The sequence below is a fragment of the Heterodontus francisci genome, chromosome 2, assembly GCF_036365525.1.
Source record: "Heterodontus francisci isolate sHetFra1 chromosome 2, sHetFra1.hap1, whole genome shotgun sequence".
Taxonomy (NCBI): domain Eukaryota; kingdom Metazoa; phylum Chordata; class Chondrichthyes; order Heterodontiformes; family Heterodontidae; genus Heterodontus; species Heterodontus francisci.
In genome coordinates, this window is record NC_090372.1 from 18420616 (window position 1) to 18444259 (window position 23644).

Sequence of the window (23644 nt, forward strand, 5' to 3'; positions counted from 1 at the left end):
CATATATATGTCTGTGTGTCAGCCATGGTTCACTGGTCACACTCTCACCTCTGAGTCAGAAGCTCATCGGTTTAAGCCACACTCCAGCGACTTGAGCACATAATCCAAGCTGACACTCCATTACAGAGGAAGAGCTAGATTGTCAGAGGTGTTGTCTTTCAAATGAGACATTACACCAAGGCCCAATCTGCACTACTCGGCTGAATTTTCCCAAGGGTATTGGGAACCTGACATCGGGTCCATTTGCATATTCATTGGGCCAGTGAGAGGAGGCTTGAGCCTACCACCAGGAGGCCACCTCCAAGTTGCTGCCAGCCTCCAAATTCAGCGGGTGGCTGGTCCGCCCTGGAAAATGCAGGCAGGTTCTGAAAATGGCCCCTAAGTGGGGCCTTAATTAGCCTAATTGGCTGCCTGCCTCTGTGGTGTTGGTTGCCAATTCCCCCGGCAGCCTACCCCTGAGAAACTTGCCCAAAGGCGTGATGGCATCGGGGGAGCCATCCCGACACACGACTGTCTGATTTTCCCTGCCTCCAAGCCCGCCTCCGCCTCCTTAGTCTTCTGTCCATCAGTTATCTAAATAAAACGAAAACAGATGATCAGGTTAGTTACTTCATTGCTGTTTGTGGGAGCTAACTGTGTGCAATAGGCTGATGCGTTTCCTACACTACAACAGTAACTATACTTGAAAAATAACTTTTTGTCTGTAAATGCTTTGGAACAACCTGAGGTCATGAAAGTCACTATATAAATGTAAGTCCTTTTTGTTCTTTCCCTTGTTAATTTGTAGACCGATTCGATTTTATTTACTGTGGATATTAGGTTCATTGTATTTGGGCAAAAATTAGTTTGAAAAGTATTCTCCAGTCAGGCTGTGCAGTAACTTTATGAACTATGTGTGGGAATGAACACTCTTATAAAATATGTGCGATTATGCATCTACATATACATTGGTATAATAGAATATCTATATGAGCATATGTAATGTAGTACAGTTTCAGGCAGGAGAAGACCTTCGATCCATCGAGCTCACCAATCCACAGTATTCTCTTGGTGCATTTCTAATAACCTCGAATCCCATTTGTTGACAATAACCTGTCTAGTTCCTTTTTTTCTGTTCTTTCATGGGATGTGTTCATAAAAGGGTGTAAAGATAAAGCCAGCAACTACAGGCCAGTCAGTTTAACTTCGGTGGTGAGAAAATTTCTAGAAAAAATGATGGACAAATGCAAATTAATTAAGGAAAGCCAGCATGGATTTCCTAAGTGCAAATCATGTTTAACTAACTTGCTGGAGTTTTTTGAGGAGGTGACAGAGAGGGTTGATGAGGCCAATGCTGGTGATGTGGTGTACATGGACTTTCAAAAGGCATTTGATGCAGTGCCACACAACAGACATGTGAGCAAACTTGTAGCTCATGGAATAAAAGGGATGGTAGCAACATGGATACGAAATTGGCTGAGTGACAGGAAACGAAGAGTAGTGGCTAATGGATGTTTTTCAGGCTGGAGGAAGGTTTGTGGTGGCATTCCCCAGGGATCAGTGTTGGGACCCTTGCTTTTCTTGATATATATTAATGACCTAGACCTTGGTGTACAGGGCACAATTTCAAAGTTTGCAGATGATACAAAACTTGGAAGCATTGTGAACTGTGAGGAGAATAGTGTAGAACTTCAAAAAGACATAGGCAGGTTGGCGGAATGGGCGGACAGGTGGCAGCTGAAGTTCAATGCAGAGAAATGTGAAGTGATTCATTTTGGTAGGAAGAACATGGAGAGACAATATAGAATAAAGGGCACAATTCTAAAGGGGGTGCAGGAGCAGAGGGACCTAGGTGTATATGTGCATAAGTCATTAAAGGTGGCAGGATAGTTTGACAGCGCGGTTAATAAAACATACAGTATCCTGGGCTTTATTAGAACATAGAACATAGAACATACAGCACAGAACAGGCCCTTCGGCCCACAATGTTGTGCCGATCCTTTGTCCTCTGTCAAGGACAATTTAATCTATACCCCATCATTCTCCTTTATCCATATACCTATCCAAAAGCCTTTTGAAAGTCCCTAAAGTTTCTGACTCAACAACTTCCCCGGGCAAGGCATTCCATGCCTCGACCACTCTCTGGGTAATAATAGGGACATAGAGTACAAGAGCAAGGAAGTTATGTTGAACTTGTATTAGACACTAGTTCGGCCTCAGCTGGAGTATTGCATCCAATTCTGGGCGCCGCACTTGAGGAAAGACGTGAGGGCATTGGAGAGAGTACAGAAAAGCTTCATGAGAATGGTTCCAGGGATGAGGAATTTGAGTTATGAAGATAGATTGGAGAAGTTAGGACTGTTTTTGTTGGAGAAGAAAGGCTGAGAGGTGATTTGATAGAGGTATTCAAAATCGTGAGGAGCCTGGACAGAGTAGTAGAGAGAAACTCTTCCCACTCGTGAAAGGATCAAGAATGAGAGGGCACAGATTTAAAGTATTTGGTCAGAGAAGCAAAAGTGACGTGAGGAAAAACTTTTTCATGCAGAAAGTGGTTAAGGTCTAGAATGCGCTGCCTGAGAGTGTGGTGGAGGCAGGTTCAATTGAAGCATTCAAAAGGGAGTTAGACTGTTAAATGAAAAGGAAGAATCTGCAGGTTTATTGGCAGAAGGCAGGGGAATGGGACTGAGGGAATTGCTCTTTCTGAGAGCCAGTGTGAACATGATGGGCTGAATGGCCTCCTTCTGCACTGTAACAATTCTGTGATTCCGTGCTGTGGGCGTCACTGGCAAGGTCAGCATTTGTTGCCGATTCAGCATTGCCCTTGACAACTGAGTGCTTGCCAGGCCATTTCAGAGGGCCAGTTAAGAGTCAAACACGTTGCTGCGGGCCTGGAGTCATATGTAGGCCAGCCCAGGTAAGGACGGCAGATTTCCTTCCCTAAAGGACATTAGTAAACCAGATGGGTTTTTAAGACGATGAAAGTTTCATGGTACCATTACTGAGACTAGCTTTCAATTCAAGATTTTTTAAAAATTAATTAATTGAATATTAATTCCACCAGCTGCCATGATGGGATTTGAACCCCTGGCCCTAGGGTATTAGCCTGGGCCTCTGAATTACTAGTTCAGTGATATTACCACTATGCCACCGTCTCTTGACACCTATGAAGTTTTCTTGTTCCACCACCTGTATCAGTAATCTGTTCTGTATCGTTAATCATACAATGGCTTCAGAAAATATAAATGAATGTGCCTGTTTATGTATAATAGTTTCATAATGCATATGAATGAACATAATAAGAACAAAAGGGATGTCAGTCCCATTAACATGTTTTCTTTTAACAAAATAGTCAGAACTATGTCTATCTTTTTTTAGGTGGGAAGGTCAGGGTGAAAATGAAGTGGGCAGGTGTAAGGAAACAGGCCAAGTCCATGTGAGGGTTGATCCCAAGTACTACAGACCAACTGAAGTGGTAAGAACATTTAAAAATTAATTGAAAAGTAGCCCAGTTATGTTCATGTGAATTGCTTCATTTGACTGTTACTAAAATGACCTGTTATATCATCTAAAATTTTAATTTTGTTCCAGAAATACTATGATTCAGTGATATACCTGCTTTATTACTCCCACTATTTAAATGTGTTATTTAGTGATTTACTCCTGTTTCTAACTATTAAAGTTGCTGTAGCCCATTTCTTGTGCCTCTTTAGTATCTATTCAGATTGGTAGCACAAATGCCCATTGTTTATAATTCTGTTATTTCTTTGAGATAATTTCTTCAAAATTTGCACTATTTGTTTTTTGATTGATCAATTTACTTTTCTAAATTGAATTCCTCAAGAGATTGCTGATTGGGTAACTTAGGTCATATTTTTTGCTTTTTTGTGTCAAGTGCATCAGGGATTGTTTCTTAGAGCAATATGTTGCAGAACCCACCGGGGAACAGGCTATTTTAGATTTGGTAATGTGTAGTGAGGTAGGATTAATAAGAGGTCTCGTATTTTTATTTATTTTTTTATTTAGAGATACAGCACTGAAACAGGCCCTTCGGCCCACCGAGTCTGTGCCGACCATCAACCATCCATTTATACTAATCCTACACTAATCCCATATTCCTACCACATCCCCACCTGTCCCTATGTTCTCCTACCACCTACCTATACTAGGGGCAATTTATAATGGCCAATTTACCTATCAACCTGCAAGTCTTTGGCATGTGGGAGGAAACCAGAGCACCCGGAGAAAACCCACGCAGACACAGGGAGAACTCGCAAACTCCACACAGGCAGTACCCAGAATTGAACCCGGGTCGCTGGAGCTGTGAGGCTGCGGTGCTAACCACTGCGCCACTGTGCCGCCCATAGTTAAGGATCCTCTAGGGGGAAGCGATCATAACATGGTAGAATTTCAAATTCAGTTTGAGGGTGAGCAACTCTGGTCTCAAACCAGTGTCTTCAACTTAAACAAGGGCAATTACAGAGGTATGAAGAAAGAGTTGGCTAAAGTGGGCTGGGAAGATAGACTAAAGGGAAAGTCAGTAGATGAGCAGTGGCAAACCTTTAAGCAGATATTTCATAACACTCAGCAAACATTTATTCCAGTCAGAAGGAAGGACTTGATTAGAACAATGAACCAACCGTGGATAGCAAAGGAATTTAAGGAGAGTATCAAATCAAAAACAAAGGCGTACAAAGCGGCAAAAGCTGGTGGTAGGCCAGAGGATTGGGAATTTTTTAGGAACCAGCAGCGGATGACTAAAAAACTAATAAAGAAGAAGAAAACTGATTGAGAGTAAATTGGCAAGAAATAGAAAAACAAACATTAAGAGCTCTACGGGTATATAAAAAGTAAGAGAGTAGCTAAAGTAAGTGTGGGACCCTTAGAGGATGAGACTGGGGAATTAACAGGGAACAGGGAAATGGCAGATAATTTAAACCAATATTTTACATTGGTCTTCACGGTGGCGGACACTATTAGCATCCCAACAATAATAGATGCGCAAGGTGTAAATGGGAGGGAGGAACTTATAACAATCTCCATCACGAGGGAAAAAGGTGCTTGACCAACTGATGTGACTAAAGGCAGACAAGTCACTAGGACCTGATGGCCTGCATCCAAGGGTTTTAAAAGAAGCGGCTGCAGAGATAGTAGAGGCATTGGTCGTAATATATCAAAACTCACTGGATTCCGGTAGGGTACCAGCGGATTGGAAAGTGTGATGTCCCTATTCAAGAAGGGAGGAAGACAAAAATCAGGAAACTATAGACCAGTTAGCTTAACATCTGTCATTGGGAAATTGCTGGAGTACATTATGAAGGAAGAAATAGCAGGACATTTAGAAAAACATAATCAAACAGAGTCAACATGGTTTTATGAAAGGGAAATCATGTTTGACAAATTTGTTAGAGTTCTTTGAGGATATAACAAGCAGAGTGGATAAAGGGGAACTGGTAGATGTAGTGTATTTGGATTTTCAGAAGGCTTTCAATAAGGTGCCACATAAAAGGTTATTGCACAAAATAAGAGCTCAGGGTATTGGGGGTAATGTGTTGGCATGGATTGAGGATTGGCTAACACACAGAAGGAAGAGAGTCGGGATTAATGGGTCTTTTTCAGGTTGGAAAGCCGTAACTAGTGGGGTGCCACAAGGATTGGTCCTCGGGCCTCAACTATTTACTATCTATATTAATGACTTGGAGGAAGGGACAGAGTGTAGTGCATCCATATTTGCTGATGATACAAAAATAGGTGAGAAAGCATGTTGTGATGAGGACAGAAAGAATCTGCAAAGGGATATAGATAGGTTAAGTGAGTAGGCAAAAACTTGGCAGATGGAGTTCAATGTGGGAAAGTGTGAGGTCATCCACTTTGGTAGGAAGAATGAGAAGGACTACAAAATACTGCAGTACAGAGGGATCTGGGTGTTCTTGTACATGAAACACAAAATGTTAGCATGCAGGTACAGCAAGTAATTAGGAAGGCAAATGGAATTTTGGCTTTTGTTGCTAGGGGGTTAGAGTTTAAAAATAGGGAAGTCTTGTTACAACTGTACAGGGCGTTGGTGAGGCCACACCTGGAGTACTACATACAATTTTGGTCCCCGTATTTAAGGAAGGATATACTAGCATTGGAGGCAATTCAGAAAAGGTTCACTAGGCTGATTCCTGGGATGAAGGGGTTGTCTTATCAAGAATGGAAAACAGGTTAGGTGTTTACTCATCAAAGTTCAGAAAAATGAGAGGTGATCTTATCACCTTGGACTCTGGGGTAGTCCCAGCAGATTGGAAAACAGCAGATGTGACGCCACTGTTTAAAAAGGGAGGTAGAAAAGGTGGGGAATTATAGACCGGTTAGCTTAACCTCTGTAGTGGGGAAGATGCTTGAGTCTATTATCAAGGAAGAAATAGCAGGGCATCTCGATAGAAATTGTCCCGTTGGGCAGACGCAGCATGGGTTCATGAAGGGCAGGTCATGCTTGACAAATTTTTTGGAATTCTATGAAGACATTACGAGCAAGGTGGACAATGGGGACCCAGTGGATGTGGTGTATCTAGATTTCCAAAAGGCCTTCGACAAGGTGCCGCACAAGAGGCTGCTGCATAAGATAAGGATGCATGGCGTTAGGGGTAAAGTATTAGCATGGATAGAGGATTGGTTGACTAACAGGAAGCAGAGAGTGGGGATAAATGAGTGCTATTCTGGTTGGCAATCAGTCACTAGTGGTGTGCCTCAGGGATTGGTGTTGGGACTGCAATTATTTACAATTTATATAGATGATTTGGAGTTGGGGACCACGTACAGGGTGTCAAAGTTTGCAGATGACACTAAGATGAGTGGCAGAGCAATGTGTGCAGATGACTGTGAAACTTTGCAGAGGAACATAGATACATTGAGTGAGTGGGCAAAGGTCTGGCAAATGGAATACAATGTTAATAAATGTGAAGTCATTCATTTCGATAGGAGTAACAGTAAAAAGGATTATTACTTGAATGGTAAAAAGTTGCAGCATGCTGCTATGCAGAGGGACCTGGGTGTCCTTGTGCATGAATCACAGAAGGTTGGTCTGCAGGTACAGCAAGTAATTAGGAAGGCAAATAGAATTTTGTCCTTCATTGCTAAAGGGATTGAGTTTAAAAGCAGAGAGGTTATGTTGCAGCTGTATAATGTACTGGTGAGGCCGCACCTGGAGTACTGTGTGCAGTTTTGGTCTCCTTACTTGAGAAAGGATGTACTGGCACTGGAGAGGGTGCAGAGGAGGTTCACTCGGTTGATTCCAGAGTTGAGGGGGTTGGCTTCTGAGGAGAGACTGAGTAGATTGGGATTATATTCATTGGAATTCAGAAGAATGAGGGGGGATCTTATAGAAACATATAAAATTATGAAGGGAATAGATAAGATACAAGTAGAGAGGATGTTTCCACTGGCAGGTGAAGCTAGGACAAGAGGGCATAGCCTCAAGATTAGAGGGAGCAGATTTAGGACTGAATTGAGAAGGAACTTCTTCACCCAGAGGGTTGTTAATCTATGGAATTCCTTGCCCAGTGAAGTAGTTGACGCTACTTCAGTAAACGTTTTTAAAGCTAAGGTAGATATCTTTTTGAGCAATAAAGGAATTAAGGGATACGGTGAGAGAGCGGGTAAGTGGATCTGAGTCCACGAAAAGATCAGCCATGATCTTATTGAATGGCGGAGCAGGCTCAAGGGGCCGGACGGCCTACTCCTGCTCCTAGTTCTTATGTTCTTATGTTCGATGTTCTATTGAAACATATAACATTCTAAGGGGGCTTGACAGAGTAAATGTTGAGAATACGTTTCCACTAGTGGGGGAATCTCGATCTAGGGGACATAGTTGCAGAATAAGGGGTCACACATTTAAAACTGAGATGCGAAGGCATTTCTTCTCTCAGAGGGTGGCGAATCTCTGGAATTCTCTACCTCAGAGTTGTGGAGGAAGGGTCACTAAATGTATTTAAGGAGGAGGTAGATAGATTTTTGAAATCTCGGGAAGTCGAGGGTTATGCAGAGCAGGCCCTAAAGAGGAGTTGAGGCCTGGGACAGATCAACCATTATCTTATTGAATGGCGGGACAGGCTTGAGGGGCTGAATGGCCTACTCCTGCTCCTATTTCTTATGTTGTTCTTATGTAAGTCCACAAAAAGTAGGACAAATCCAACCTGGCCAATTATTGCCACAACAGCCTACATCCAATACTCAGTAAACTGATGGAAGGAGTCATCAACAGTGCTATCAAGCGGCGCTTACTCATCAATAACCTGCTCAGCAATGCCACCACCTCTCAGCCCCAGACCTCGTTACAGTCCTGGTCTAAGCATGGACAAAAGAGCTGCGTTCCAGAGGTGAGGTGAGAGTTGCTGCTGTTGACAGCAAGACAGCATTTGACCAAGTGTGACACCAAAGAGCACTTGTAAAACTGAAGTCAATGGGGATCAGGAGGAAAACTCTCCAGTGGCACAAAATAAGATGGTTTTGGTTGTTGGAGGCCAACCATCCCAGCCCAAGAAATTACTGTAGGAGCTTCCCTGGCAATGTCCTTGGCCCAACTGTCTTCAACTGCTTAATAAATGACCTTCCCTGCTTCAGAAGGTGAGAAATGGGACTTTCCGTTGACTATTTCAGTTTTCAGCTCCATTTGCAATTGCTCAGATAACAAGGCAATCTATGCATGCTTGAAGCAAGAACTGAACAACAACCAGGCTTGGGCTGATAAGTAGCAAGTAACATTTGTAGCACACAAGTCTTACAAAATGAGCAACTCCAACAAGAGAGACCATAACCACCTTCCCTTGATGAGAGGGAGAGAGCCCAAGACATGTTGCTGTATTTGGGATGGAACAGTAATCGGAGGCAGGAGAACCCAGGGCCAAGGGTATTTTTCCAGCACTTCCAGTACATGAATCTAAACAAAGCACGGCAGGGTCAGTCTGGATTCTTTGCATGTGGGGAACTGCCTGAATATGAATATAATTTAGTGGTGCTAACTTTTAGCATACATCTGCAGTGTACATTAACGCCCTCCCCAATCTGTAGTTATGCATGTTACATTATGCGTATTATTATGACTGACTGCTCCAGTCAAAGCCCCCAATCAAAATATACGATTCTGATTGTGGTGGGAGAAACGCACTGTTAATTCAATCCCATCGGCTCCACAGATTGCCTAACATATCATTTTAAACTTTCCAAGTTAAAGACCCAGCCAAATTGTACCATCTATTAACCCCCGAATGAGGCTAACCAAACCAGGTGTCTTTAAATCAACAAATTAACCCTTTAATTAGAAGAACTAAATTCTTAAACACCGAGAAGATATAAACAACATTTAAAATAGAAAAAAATTAGAGTCCTTGCAAATTTACAGTCCAATGTTGCCTGAAGTCCTCACAGCCATCCGATGGGGAAAAAATATTCTTCCACAGTATAACAGTCTATAGTCTAATTCCAACAGTAAGTGATGCTTTCCTTCTCCTTTTCAACAATTAACAACTTGCAAATACTTTCAATAGAACCAATCTGACTTTAGAGTTTTTGAGGGATAAAAGATTGTCACAGTCTAACTTCCCTTCCTTCAGTTTAAATTATCAGAGATCTTCGTTTTGGCTTGACTTTTTTTTTAGAATTTTGAGAGATAATAATGAAACAGACTAAAATTCTCTTCCTTCAGTTTAAATGGTTGAGAGCTCTTTTTTCAGGTGCTAACACCAGCTGTCTGTTTGTCTGTGTTCAGTTAGAACAAACTGTCTTCAACTAAAAAACCAGTTCAAAATTGAACTGTAACAAATGTATCACTTGATACTCACTCCAAGTAGCTGAATCCATGGTAATGAGAATGCATCCTTTGAATCGCAGTCTCCAAATGGTTGTGTCCAACGGCAACTGAAAATGCATTTTCTCTAACTCCTGAGGCTTGCTGGTTCTTAAAGCAGTGCTGATCCTTTGGAAGCCTTGAAGGCAAACCGCATATTCCCGGAAAACAACTACAGGATCATGACAGTATGAGCTAGGGTCTCTGTACTCGGGAGAATCTGGTACACGCAGTGGGCCAGATTTTGTGCTCATCTCGACAGTGGGTTTCGGGGCAGAATCGCCCACCGCCGGGAATCCCGGTTCCAATTCTCCTGGGGGTGGGATAGGCCAACGACGGCATTCCCACCCAGAGGCCAGATAAGGGCCGCTTCACACCGCCACTGGGATCTTAACAGCTGCATGGGAAAGACGCCTTGGAAAACAAGGCACCCTCCCTGCGGGCTTGGGGGGTGGGTCCCTCCTTCGTGGGCAGTTTGTGGCCCATGGAGGGCCTCCAATGGGTACAGATGTACCTCGGACCTCCCCCCCCCCCCCCTTTGGACCGAATGCCCATCCCCTCTCCCCTCACTGGGGCCTTCCAAACTGGTCCCTGGGACCCTGCCTCATCTACCTCTGGTCCGGGGTTCCAGCGCTGGGCCTGGATCCAAGGCCTCTGCATTACTAGCAGTGACCACTGCTCCTGATACTGCCGACTCTGTGATTGGCTGGTAGCTTTTGGGGGCAGGATCCCATCCCCATTAAGTCTTTAAAGAGACAGGGATCCCGTCTCCTTAAACCTTGACCCCAAAAGACCGGAGGATTGCACCAGGGGTCTGTAAAAATGCAGAGGTAGGGCTCCTACTGCCTTTTCAGCCTGGCGCCAGGAATCCCATCTGCTGCACAAAATCCAGCCCTCTATTTCACTTGGCTGCATATGTTTTACAGCTATTTGCTAGAATCATTCTCCTGGCCTGAAGGGTTGATGTAGTGCCGGTAAGTGGGTATAGGGTATTTCAATATGAATTGTGAGCCTATGACTTGATTAACTCTTGAAGAATTTTCATTGAAGAATTGACATGTTGTACAGAACTGTGACAACTACTCTTTACTTTGATTTTCATACCAAATTTACGCTACAGGGCATAAACATATTTGGAAAATGATAGTACAACATAGACATATGTAAAAGCAAAATATTGCAGATGCTGGAAATCTGAAACAAAAACAAGAAAAGCTGGAAATACTCAGCAGGTCTGTCAGCATCTGTGGAGAGAGAAACAGAGTTAACGTTTCAGAACAGTGACCCTTCATCAGAACTGGCAGAGCCAGAAATGTAATAGGTTTTAAGCAAGTAAAGCGGGGGTGGGGCAAGAGATAGGAAAAGAGAAGGTGTTAATAGGACAGGGTCACTGAGAATAACTGACCAGAAGGTCATGGAGCAAAGACAAACTATATGTTAATGGTGTGGTGAAAGACAAAGCGTTAGTTAGAGAGAGTGTTAATTGACAGAAAAACTGAACAGCCTGGCCCCAAGCACAAACATGGAAAAAACAGTGGGTAGGCACAGTAGAAACAAACTAAACAAACAAAAATAAAACAAGCACATAAAAAATAAAAATAAATAAAAAATAACTAAAAATAAAAAATGTAACTGGCTGCTGGGAGGCTGGTAGATACGATCAAAGCAACTCACCTGCTTTTTCTACTTTGTTTCCCCTCTGCCACAACTTCCCCCAGAAGAAAACCTTGGTAGTGCCCATTTTTTGAGTGCTGTGAGGCCACCTTAGGGTTCTAAAATGGTGGCATGGCATGCACACATGACTTCTAAAGTGAAGTATGCCAGCCATCATATTGGTCAAGAGGTTAGCACACGCCTGCTAGACTTCTGCCAGAAGTATGCAGAGTTAGCAGATCATGACATTGATCGGCGTGGAACACTCAAGTGACACCAGCGCTGCCACTTTGCAGCTTCAGGTCCCAGCCAACGCCCTTTCTTAATCTCACACAGCTGAACATGGCATCATGGCATGAACAACATGAAAGAACCCACCCCAGCCCCCCAACCTGCCCCAACCAGCATTATTTAAATGGATCATCAGCTACTAACAGGTTACCTGCTAGTTTATTTCTTCCAGCTCTTGATGCAGTTCTGCATGTTTTTGGTGCTTTCCATAGTGGATTCAAGTTTCAAAAGTCTACAGGGAGTGTTGCAGCAGGTGCTGAAGTACTTTTTGCTGACTTCAAGGCTTCTGCACAACCAGTTGCTCCCAGTCATGGATGCATTAGTAGGCATTCTTCTCAAAATCGTGCATGACAGGAAGAATAAGTTTAGGCCATGCAGAGCAGGACAAACTGCTGGAAGTGGGAGGAGATGGGGAAGAAGGACTATTAGCAGGAGGCCATATCTGCCCAGGGGATTCAGGGAGCAATTCTCCTGCCTGAAAAACAATGACCAATATTTGAGATGTCTGCACTTCACCAAGCAGGTCGACACTGAAATCTGCCAGCTGGTACAGCCACAACTCCAACCTCAGAGCTGCACAAGTACCGAATTGCCATTGGCTGTGAAGGTGACTATGGTGATAAACTTATGTTTTTCTGGCTCCTTCTAGGCTGTTTCTGGAGATATTAGCAATGTCTTGTAGTTTGCAGTGCACTGCTCCATAAGGGAGGTCACGAAGGTTCTCTATTCAAAGAGGAATAATTTAATTCCATCTTGCCAGAGAAAATGAAGAGCACAAGGGTTTGTGAGAATTGCAGGCTTCCCCATGGTGCAGGGTGCCAATGACTGCATGCACATTGTCCTTCTTGCACCTCATGTCAACTCTGCCATGTACCCAAACCAATAGGGATTCCACTTCCTCAATGTGCAGCTTATATGACCATAAGCAGCATATCATGCGGGTCAATGCCTGGTAACCTGACTGTAGTCATGATATATTCATTCTGTGGCAGTCTGCTGTGCCAGCTTTATTTCAGCCACCATGACAAGGCAAAGAGCGGTTACTAGGCAATGAGGCCTATTTGCTGATGACATGGCTTATGATTCCGATGTGCAGCCCATGCACACATGCAGAGCATGGATGCAATGAGAGCCATGCCACCACAAGAAACTTGATCGAGCAGCCCGTTGGCGTGGTGAAGCAATAATTCTACTGTCTGGACTACTCTGGAGGAGCCCTGTAGTACTTCACTGAACAGGTCTCAAACTTTGTGGTGGTATGCTGCAGGCTGCAGAACCTTGCCATCATGAGGGAATTAGCCCTTGCCATTACCTATCGGGCGAGAAGTTGAGGAGCATAAGGAAGAAAAAGTGGCGGAAAAGGAAGGGAGGCTGCAACCTAAACAGTCCCTTTCTGCCTGAGCTGTACTTGAAGAATTAATTCAAGTGCAATACCAGTAACCTCAACCTTAATCCCCATTCACCAACAATCCCACACTCCTTACCTTCTCTCTGTCACTGACCATCACATCATCCTCTTATTCACAATGCAAAAAATAAAAACCAACATAAAATTCACATTCCAATCCAAATTTATAAATTAAATCATGCCATATCTCATGCAAAATTAAACTAATCACGCTTCTGCATTTCCTTAGGTCTTCCCTGTGCCTTTACCTATCTTGGTGCTCCTACAAACTGCTACCCATGTGGCTGTTAGAAGGCTGCTGACTTGCAGTGGAAGGAGACAGCAGATAGCCTTGGAGGATGACCTTGAGCAGCTCTAGACCTAGAAAGCCTGCCTTCAGACTGCACCATCTTGGCCAGTGCTGGGCAGACAGCAATCTGGGCTGGCTGGCTGACAGGCAATAGCAAAGGTATTGGTTGAGTGGTAGGAAGGAGCACCGTTGCTGTCATTCTGAGAGCAGGTTCTTGCTCCATGAAGCCACTGTCACACCCCCAGGGCAGCGCCTCAGTAATCCTAGTAATCTGTCAAGAGTACAAATTACTGGACTGCTGTAAAACCCTGAAAGCCCCTATGAGCACTGGTATCCAGAGCCATGATGTCAGCAGGATTCAGATGTTGGGTGGCTGTTGTTTATGTTGCAAAGGAAACTGAGATATCAGTCATCAGACACTGCATCATGGTTGGTTCCACAAGTGTGTTGATGGAGTTGACCATCAGTTCCATGCTGGAAAAGATGGACTCCAAGCTCTGCGCAAAGCCCAGTGCTAAGTTGGTGCTGGATTTCTCCATGCTCCTGGACATTGAATGCTGGCTTTCTGGCAGGTTTCCCAATACACCGAGCATTTTGGTGTGTAGACCCATTAGCCTGGCCCATCAAAGCCTCTGTCTGGGTCTTCTGCAGCTGAACTTGTGTGCCCGAGCTTTTCGGCAAACTGATGTGCACTATCCTTGCCCCCTGCCCTGGTTGTGGCGCACTTCTGATGGTGTCTCACCACATGCTATCTATCTGTCTATGTTATCCTCTAAGATATGTGCAGTGTCATTATCTGAGCTGGTGCTGCGAGTGTGCCTTCATCATCAATGTCTTCTTTGTCTTCCTCCACTGCCTGGCAAGGTTGCACTTTTTGGATATCTGAAAGGATAAAGGGACAAGGTTGGATTGTGGTGAGGGGAGAGAAGGAAGTAATAAGTGCATGCCCACACCATCTGGGGGAAGTGGAATGTGAGAAGATATGAAGATATCATTATTTTCAATAGATTAATTTTTTCAAACACATTGAAATGCTGAATACAATGACTGAATTACATTTTACACAACAATTCTGGAACTTAAGGCTGTGTAAAATAGATGAAATGTAGAAATAAATGGGAAGTGGAAGGTCAAGCCCATGATTCTACCTGTAAAAGTCTGTGGAAGTCTTTCAAAATGATCAGCCAAAGTACTAATGGGCCAGGTTATGATCTGGGACTATCACTTATGAAGGGTGCACTGAGAGAAATCTAACCTGGAGTGTTGTTACATATACTTTTACACAAGGATGTCAGATGTGATGTTTTCTGCTATCCCCCAACTGGAGTATTGTGTCCTGTTCTGGTCACCACACTTCAGAAAGGAAGTGAGAGTACTTGAGAGGGTGCACAGGAGATTTTCCAGAATAGTTCCAGGGACAGGATTTTAGTTACAAAGTTAGTTTGGAAAAGCTGGGTTTGTTCTCCTTAGAACAAAGGAGATTGAGGGGAGACTGAATTGAAATGTACATTATGACAGGCTTGGATACGTTGGACAAGGAAAAACTGTTCCCATTAACAAATGGTACATGGACTAAGGGCCACCGATTGAAAGGTTTGGGCAAAAGATGCAGGGTGAATGTGAAGATGCACTTTTTTATGCAGGGGGTGGAACCCGCTGCTCACAAGGGTGGTGGAAACAGAGACAATCAATGACTTCAAGAGGAAGTTGGATGGCTACTTGAGAGAAATAGACTAGCAGGGCATTGTGGATTGTGCGTTGAGTGGAACTGACTAGATAGTTCCGTGGAGAACTGGCATGGACTCGATGGGCCGAATGGCTGCTTCCTTTTCTGTAAATGACTCTATAACAATGGAGCACCTTATGTCAGCGCTTCTCTAATTTGAAAAGTGAAGAGGTTCCAGGGGTTATATTGCAATCAGTGCAGAACTAAAGTAGTGTGAAAGTGCCTACAAGAGGGGTCTCAAATCTTCTGTGTAAACACTCAAAATATGTGGCACAATTTATTTTGATGTGAAGCTATAACCACTTTATATTGGCAAGCTGTGTCATATCGCTGGCCTACAGTCAGTTTCCAATCTTTTCAAAATCTAGAAGTCCAATAAATGACCCTTGCCGTCCCACTCCACCAGTTTTGTTTTATTCGTTTATAGGGATATGGGCATCACTGGCCAGGCCAGCATTTATTGCCCATCCCTAATTGCCCATGAGAAGGTGGTGGTGAGATGCCTTCTTGAACTGCTACAGTCCATGTGGGGTAGGTAAACCCACAGTGAGGAAGGGAGTTCCAGGACCTTTACCCAATGACAGTGAAGGAGTGGTGATATAGTTCCAAGTCATGATGATGTGTGGCTTGCAGGTGATGGTGTTCCCATGCAACTGTTGCCCTTGTCCTTCTAGGTGGTAGAGGTCATGGGTTTGGAAGGTGCTGTCTAAGGAACCTTGGTGCATTGCTGCAGTGCATCTTGTAGATGGTACACACTGCTGCCACTGTGCGTCGGTGGTGGAGGGAGTGAATGTTTGTGGATGGGGTGACAATCAAGTGGGCTGCTTTGTCCTGGATGGTGTTGAGCTTCTTGAGTGTTGTTGGAGCTGCACCCATCCAGGCAAGTGGAGAGTATTCCATCACACTCCTGATTTGTGCCTTGTAGATGGCAGACAGGCATTGGGAAGTCAGGAGGTGAGTTACTCGCCACAGGATTCCTAGCCTCCGACCTGCTCTTGTAGCCACAGTATTTATATAGCTACTCTAGTTCAGTTTCTGGTCAATGCTAACCCCCAGGATGTTGATAATGGGGGATTCAGCAATCGTAATGCCATTGAATGTCAAGGGGAGATGGTTAGATTCTCTCTTGTTGGAGATGGTCATTGTCTGGCACTTGTGTGGCGCGGATATTACTTGCCACTTATCAGCCCAAGCCTGGATATTGTCCAGGTCTTGCTGTATTTCTACACGGACTGCTTCAGTATCTGAGGAGTCGTGAATGGTGCTGAACATTGTGCAATCATCAGTGAGCATCCTCACTTCTGACCTTATGATTGAAGGAAGGTCATTGATGAAGCAGCTGAAGATGGTTGTGCCTGGGACACTACCCTGAGGAACTCCTGCAGTGATGTCCTGGAGCTGAGATGATTGACCTCCAACAACCACAGCCATCTTCCTTTGTGCAAGGTACAACTCCAACCAGCAGAGAGTTTTCCCCCGATTCCCATTGACTCCAGTTTTGCTAGGGCTCCTTGATGCCATCCTGTCAAATGCTGCCTTGATGTCAGGGGCAGTCACTCTCACCTCACCTTGCTTATTCAAATATGTTTTATATTGATTCATGTTGTTCTCCTGTGTGTTTTTTGTCACTTTTTGCAGTGGTCATGTTTTTGATCTATTCACAAGAAAACTGATGCTGTGGTGTAACAGGATAGTTTCAGTACCTTTGGCAGAAACTAAATTCGAATTGCCTGATATAAATATAGTATTATTACAATTAAGTTTCATGTTTTAAAAATGATCCAGTGTTATTCAGACATACTTGAGGTTGTACAGCAGTGTTATTGTTTTTCTTTCCAAGTCTATAAATTGTTTAAAGGGATTGTGCTGCTCAATCTTGAGCCTCCTTGCTGTTTAGATCCAATCGGTGCTCGCTTAAGCAGTGCAATCGGTTTAAGGGCTTTTCATACTTGGGAATGTAATAATACGACTTTACAGCCACAAATATGTCTGGCCAATGTTGCATTTTAAGAATGCAGTGTGTAATTGCAATAATAAATCTGGCACATGGCACAACTTTGTGACCTCACAGACAGACAGTGCAGCTACTGTTTATTACTGTTTCATAAGAGATTTCTTGTACTGTATTAAAGACAAACCTTAATTGATTATTTTTATTAGCAGATTGTATTTATCATTTCTGCTTATTTTTGGCCTTCAAGTATAGAGATTAACTGGTGAATAGTTGGGATGTCTAGTAGGGCCAGTTTGCCCTAACCACGAGAGCACTGGCAGGAAAATGCCATGTTTGGCCAGCAGAGTGGAATTTTTCATATTTACTGCAGTTAATCAGTGCCGAAATTGCCAAATAATTCAAACAGTAAAGTTTGTGTTTCCAATGATTCACACCATCGGAAGACGGGGTTTACAGGGATGATTGTTGGGAATAATTTCATGATGCATAGGAGTTTGATTGTGTAAATTGCTCCCACTGTAACCCAATTACTAGAAATAACTGCCTTTCTGAATAAAAATATGGAAAATAAGAAATGTTACAAACTAAAACCTCCCAATGTATTTTCTTATCTATGTTACATACCATGCAAGGGGGTGAGCGGTAGAGAATCCCAAGTCTTTACTAATGCTGCCATATAATCAGCAGGTGTGCAGCAGAAACCATGACAATTTTATTTTTTCTCCCTCCTCCTTGCAAAGAAACATCTGGCATCCCACTCAATGTAAGCATCATACTAACATGTGGATAGGTATGGGTGCCAGGGAGAAGATCCAAGTCCAGTGAAAGGGAGCAGAGTAAGAGGTTGACAGCAAAACTTGATTTATTTATTTAGAGATACAGCATTGAAACAGGCCCTTCGGCCCACCAAGTCTGTGCCGACCATCAACCACCCATTTATACTAATCCTACACTAATCCCATATTCCTACCACATCCTCACCTTCCCTATATTCCCCTCCCTCCTACCTATACTGTGGCAATTTATAATGGCCAATTTACCTATCAACCTGCAAGTCTTTGGCTGTGGGAGGAAACCAGAGCACCAGGCGAAAACCCACACGGTCACAGGGAGAACTTGCAAACTCCGCACAGGCAGTACCCAGAATTGAGGCTGCAGTGCTAACCACTGCGCCGCTGTGCCGCCCAATTGTGAAAGCAGTTTGCCAGTTTTATTCTCTTCACTTTTCACTTCCGGCAGACTTCCTGTACTGTAGACCTTGTTAATTTAAGAAAACAATCCCTTAAGTGATCACCAGGAGATATAGGAAACCATGCTTCCAATTTTTCATCCCTATTTATTCTGATTGACACCTCTCCATAGCAGCACGTTGAGATTAGAAACTCACTGCATGGGGAGTCACAAGTATGAACTGTTATCTGCCTTACAGTTTCACCATCATGTCACCACCTGGTTGCATGATTAGCTATTAACTCTTGGCGCACTATCATACTGGGGACAACAGCAACTTGCATTTAATGTAATGAAACATCCCACAGGTGGTTCACAGAAGCATTATCAGACAAAATTTGACACTGAGCCACACAAGGGAATGTTAGGACAGGCGACCAAAAGCTTGATTTTATGAAGCATCGTAAAGGAGGAGAGAAATGCAGAGAGATTTAGGGAGGAAATTTCAAAGCTATGGGCCTGGACAGATGAAGGCATGTCCACTCATTTCTTTAAAGTGAATATTTGCAAGGCGTGCAGGTAGGGTAAAGGAAATCTCACAGATGAGCATACTGGTTTATGCCAACCACTTTCTATTTTGAAGCATAAAAACTCATCATAGAGTGATGGATCACATTTTTGGTACATTTACCACTGCTCTAGTTCTTGATCTTATAATGGATTTTGGAACAGTTTTCTTTTGCCAAGTAAAGCTAATTTATTCTTTTAAGGTTGGTGCCACATAAAAAATAAGTGCTGGGATACAGATTGGGACAAGATGTTAAAGTTACATTTAAAGGTAGAAAAGCCGGAGTAGTTAGGAGGGAAATAAATTTTAAGAAGTCACATTTCAAGAAATAGAGAAAGAATGGCAAAGGACAACACGCTGAATTTAAAAATGATTTTTAATTAACATTGTTTTCCTCGTTTAAATGTACTACAGCAAAAAAGCTACTCCTAACATTTGAGTAGCTTTATTACCATAATATTAGTGTTTTTTCAGTGTCTGTATGTGAACTGAACAGCATCCTGTTTAAAAAGATAGTTATTTCCATAAAGCTGCCAAAAGCCTTTGGGACAAGTACTGTACCAGAGCAGAGGGATGTGGCTTCAGAAAATAAATAATCTATCCTGCGAGAGATAATAGTCTCATATTTAGCTATATTCAAATATATAGATGAACATAATTTAGAAAACATTATTTTCATTTTGTAAATTGGAAATACTGCAGAATCTTTTGAAGCAGAATAGGTCAAAAGTCAAGAACATAACGCATGTATATTGTGGAATGTCGCTCAGTATCTCAGAACTTTCTTAGCATGCCAGGGACAAGACAACTGATCCCTTTATGCACTCATTAAGCTAACTGAAAAGAAATGTAAAATTTACAAAGAAAGAACCTGCACGCCTTGCAAATATTCACTTTAAAGAAATGAGTGGACATGTTGACACTTAGGAGGTCGGGAACAAACTGGGAGTTTGGAAGCTTCCTACAGATAGGGGGAAAAAAATGGCAATTGTGTTGTGCTAGGTTTTTGTACCAATAACTTTCCTTCCTGCACAAAGCAAGATTTCTGAAAATACCAAAACACGTATAATTTGGCACAATTAGAAGGGATAAAAATACAATTTAGAATGCTGCCTGAACCTGTTTGGCTTAATGACAAGTGCTCGCTGACTATAAAAAGCTTTACAGATTGACTTTACCTAACAAGCTTAGCGACAGAACAAAAGCTGTACTGTAATCTCTTTCAGGGGTTATCATTATCCTATGTTCAGTTTTGCTTTGTTCAGGGATTAAACAGTGTTAAAGCAGTTTTAGCTGTAAACAGTGGGAATGTGTCAAGTAACAGCAGAAGCTCAGGTGAGTGATTACAGAGTTCAGACTGTGGGCTGTGGAACCTTAGACTGTGTAGTAATCTCTCGATACTGCATCGAAGTGTCAGCCTGGATTATCTGCTCACCTACCACTCCTGCTCAGTGTCTCCTGATAAGAAGATTTCCTCTGTTTACTATTTGTGCCAAAATCATATATGTTCTTTATACTTGCATTTAAGGTTCATTACAAATCTTCAATGCAAATATAAAGACCATTTCACCAAGATTTTTGTTTTACATGGTCACAACTACCCTCAACCATCATACTTAACTCATGGCTTACCAAAAGTATTTTTAGCGTAATTCCCATTATTATCCCTATCCGAGAGAATCATGCAGCATCCATGCAGTACAAATTGAGATTGTATCCAATGACATGGTTTTGGTACTGTGTATTGAATTAATTGAATACAAGATTCATTTTCGGAGGCAAAGGCACATTTTTGATATCAGCCTTGGCTCAGTTGTTGCATTCTTACCTCTGACCCCATATCAACATATGAACATACAAATTAGGAACAGGAGTAGGCCATTCGGCCCCTCAAGCCTGCTCTGCCATTTGATAAGATCATGGCTGATCTGAATTTGGCCTCAACTCTATCTAACTCAGCGTAAAAAATATTCCATGACCCTGCCTCCACTGCTATCTGGGAAAGAGAATTCCACAGACTAACAACCCTCTGAGAGAAAGAATTCTCCTCATCTCCATCTTAAATGGGAGACCCCTTTTTTTAAACTGTATCCCATAGTTCTAATCTCTCCCATAAGGGGTAACATCCTTTCAGCATCCACGCTGTCAAGTCCCCTCAGGATCTTATGGGCTGGATTTTACCTTAGGCGGACGGGAATTTGCCACCGACATGGCGAACCCGCTTCCGCCTAGCCCGGGGATCCATCCCACATTTTACGGGTCCCCGGGCTTTAATTGTCCTGAGGCGGGACTTCCACCTACTTGGGGGAGCGGTGGCCACTGCTGGGGATGCAGCCCAGCCAACAAGATGGATCCATGAGTGAAGGTAAGTAGGGGTAGCCTCACCAGGGGGATTGGTCCTTCCCTGATGAGGCTGGAGTGATTGTTTGGGGCGGGGGGTGGTGTCTTGGGTCCTGGGGTGTGAAAAGGCCAGCAGCTATTGCTGGGCGGCCTTTCACGTCCCCAGCACACCCGCTTGCAACGGGTAAAATACCCATGGAGGCGGGTGAGGGCCATTAAGTGGCCACTTAAGGGCCTTGATTGGCCTCGGGCGGGCTATTTCCCATCCCCTGCCCGATGCCGTAAACTTGGCCGGAGGCGGAAGTGGGGTGGGTAGGCCTCCCGGAGCCTCCTGCTCAATTTTACGCCGCCCCCACACCACCATCTAACCCACGGCATAAAATTCAGCCCTATATGTTTCAATAAGATCACCTCTCATTCTTCTAAACTCCAATGGATACAGGCCCAACATGTCCAACCTTTCCTCATAAGATAACCCCTTCATCTCAGGAATCAGTCGAATGAACCTTCTCGGAACTGTTTCTAATGCAATTATATACTTTCTTATGTAAGGAGACCAAAACTGTACGCAGTACTCCAGATGTGGTCTCACCAATACCCTGTACAACTGTAGCAATACTTCCCTATTTTTCTATTCCATTCCCCTTGCAATAAATGACAACATTCCATTTGACTCCATCTGCCAAATATTTGCCCACTCACTTAAATTATCTATGTCCCTTTGAAGACTTTGTTTTCTTCACAACTTATTCTTCTACCCATCTTTGTGTCATCAGCAAATTTAGCAAGCATACGTTCCGTCCCTTCATCCAAGTCATTGATATAGCTTGTAAACAGTTGAGGCCCCAGCACTGATCCCTCTGCAACTCCACTAGTTGCAGCTCGCCAACCTGAAAATGCCCCATTTATCCCTGTTCACTAAACAATCCTCTATCCATTGCTAAAATGTTACCCCCTACACCTTATCAAATGCCTTTTGGAAATCCAAGTACACCACATCTACAAGTTCCCCTTTATCCATATTGCTTGTTACTTCCTCAAAGAACTCTAATAAATTAGTCAAATACAGTTTCCCTTTCACAAAACCATGTTGGCGCTGCCTGATTGCATTAAGAGTTTCTAAGTGCCAGGCTATAACCCCTTTAATAAGAGATTTGTGCTGGGGCCTCAACTTTTTACAATTTATATAAATGACTTCGATGAAGAGACCAAAGGAATGGTTGCTAAATTTGCCAATGACACAAAGATAGGTAGGAAAGTAAGTTGTGAAGAGGACATAAGGAGGTTACAGAGGGATATAGATAGGTTGAGTGAGTGAGCAAAGACCTGCAAATGGAGTATAATGTTGGAAAGTGTGATATTGTCCACTTTGGCAGGAAGAATAAAAAAGAAGCATATTATCTAAATGGTGAGAGACTGCGGAACTCTGAGATGCAGAGGAATCTGGGTGTCCTAGTGCATGAATTGCAAAAGGTTAGTATGCAGGTACAGCACATAATTAGGAAAGCTAATAGAATGTTATCGTTTATCGTGAGGGGAATTAAAAAAGTAGGGAGGTTATGCTTCAGCTATACAGGGCATTGGTGAGACCACATCTGGAGTACTGTGTACAGTACTGGGCTCCTTATTTCAGGAAGGATGTAAATGCATTAGAGGCAGTACAGAGAAGGTTTACTAGACTAATACCTGGAATGGGTGGGCTGTCTTATGAGGAAATATTGGCCAGGCTAGGCTTGTATCCGCTGGAATTTAGAAGAGTAAGAGGCGACTTGATTGAAACATGTAAGAGGGGTCTTGACAGGGTGGATGTGGAAAGGCTGTTTTCCTCTTGTGGGAGAATCTCGAACTAGGGGTCACTGTTTAAAAATAAGTGGTCGCCCATTTAAGACAGAGTTGAAAAAATTTTTCTCTCAGAGGATCGTGAGTCTTTGGAATTCTCTTCCTCAAAAGGCAGTGGAAGCAGAGTCTTTCAATATTTTTAAGGCAGAGGTAGATAGATTCTTGATAAGCAAGGGGGTGGAAGGTTATCAAGGATAGGTGGAAATGTGGAATAATCAGTTCAGCCATGAACTTAATGGCAGAGCAGGCTCGAGGGGTCGAGTGACCTACTCCTGCTCCTAATTCGGTATGTAATAGTAGGTTCTAGCATTTTTCCTATGACAGATGTTAGGTTAACTGGTCTGTAGTTTTCTTCTTTCTGTCTCCCTCCTTTCCTGAATAGAGGAGTTACATTTGCTATTTTCCAATCTGATGGGACCTTTCCAGAATCTAGGAAATTTTGGAAAATTACAACCAATGGATCTACTATCTCAGTAGCTACTTCTTTTAAGACCCTAGAATGTAGGCCATCAGGTGCTGGGGATTTGTCAGCCTTTAGTTCTAATAGTAAGAATTGGTCTCTTCAGTCACCAACCATTAGGCCAACTAACAGAGACAAGTCTTC

General features: G+C 43.1%; 1 protein-coding gene across 1 annotated transcript in view; it reads left to right on the forward strand.

Moving 5' to 3' along the window:
* The window catches only part of gmds (GDP-mannose 4,6-dehydratase), a 780658-nt gene that overhangs the window by 697705 nt on the left and 59309 nt on the right, over nucleotides 1–23644 (forward strand). The window contains exon 9 of the mRNA XM_068055307.1: nucleotides 3355–3451. Coding sequence (XP_067911408.1) covers nucleotides 3355–3451 — 97 coding nt within the window. The remainder of the gene's footprint in view (nucleotides 1–3354; nucleotides 3452–23644) is intronic.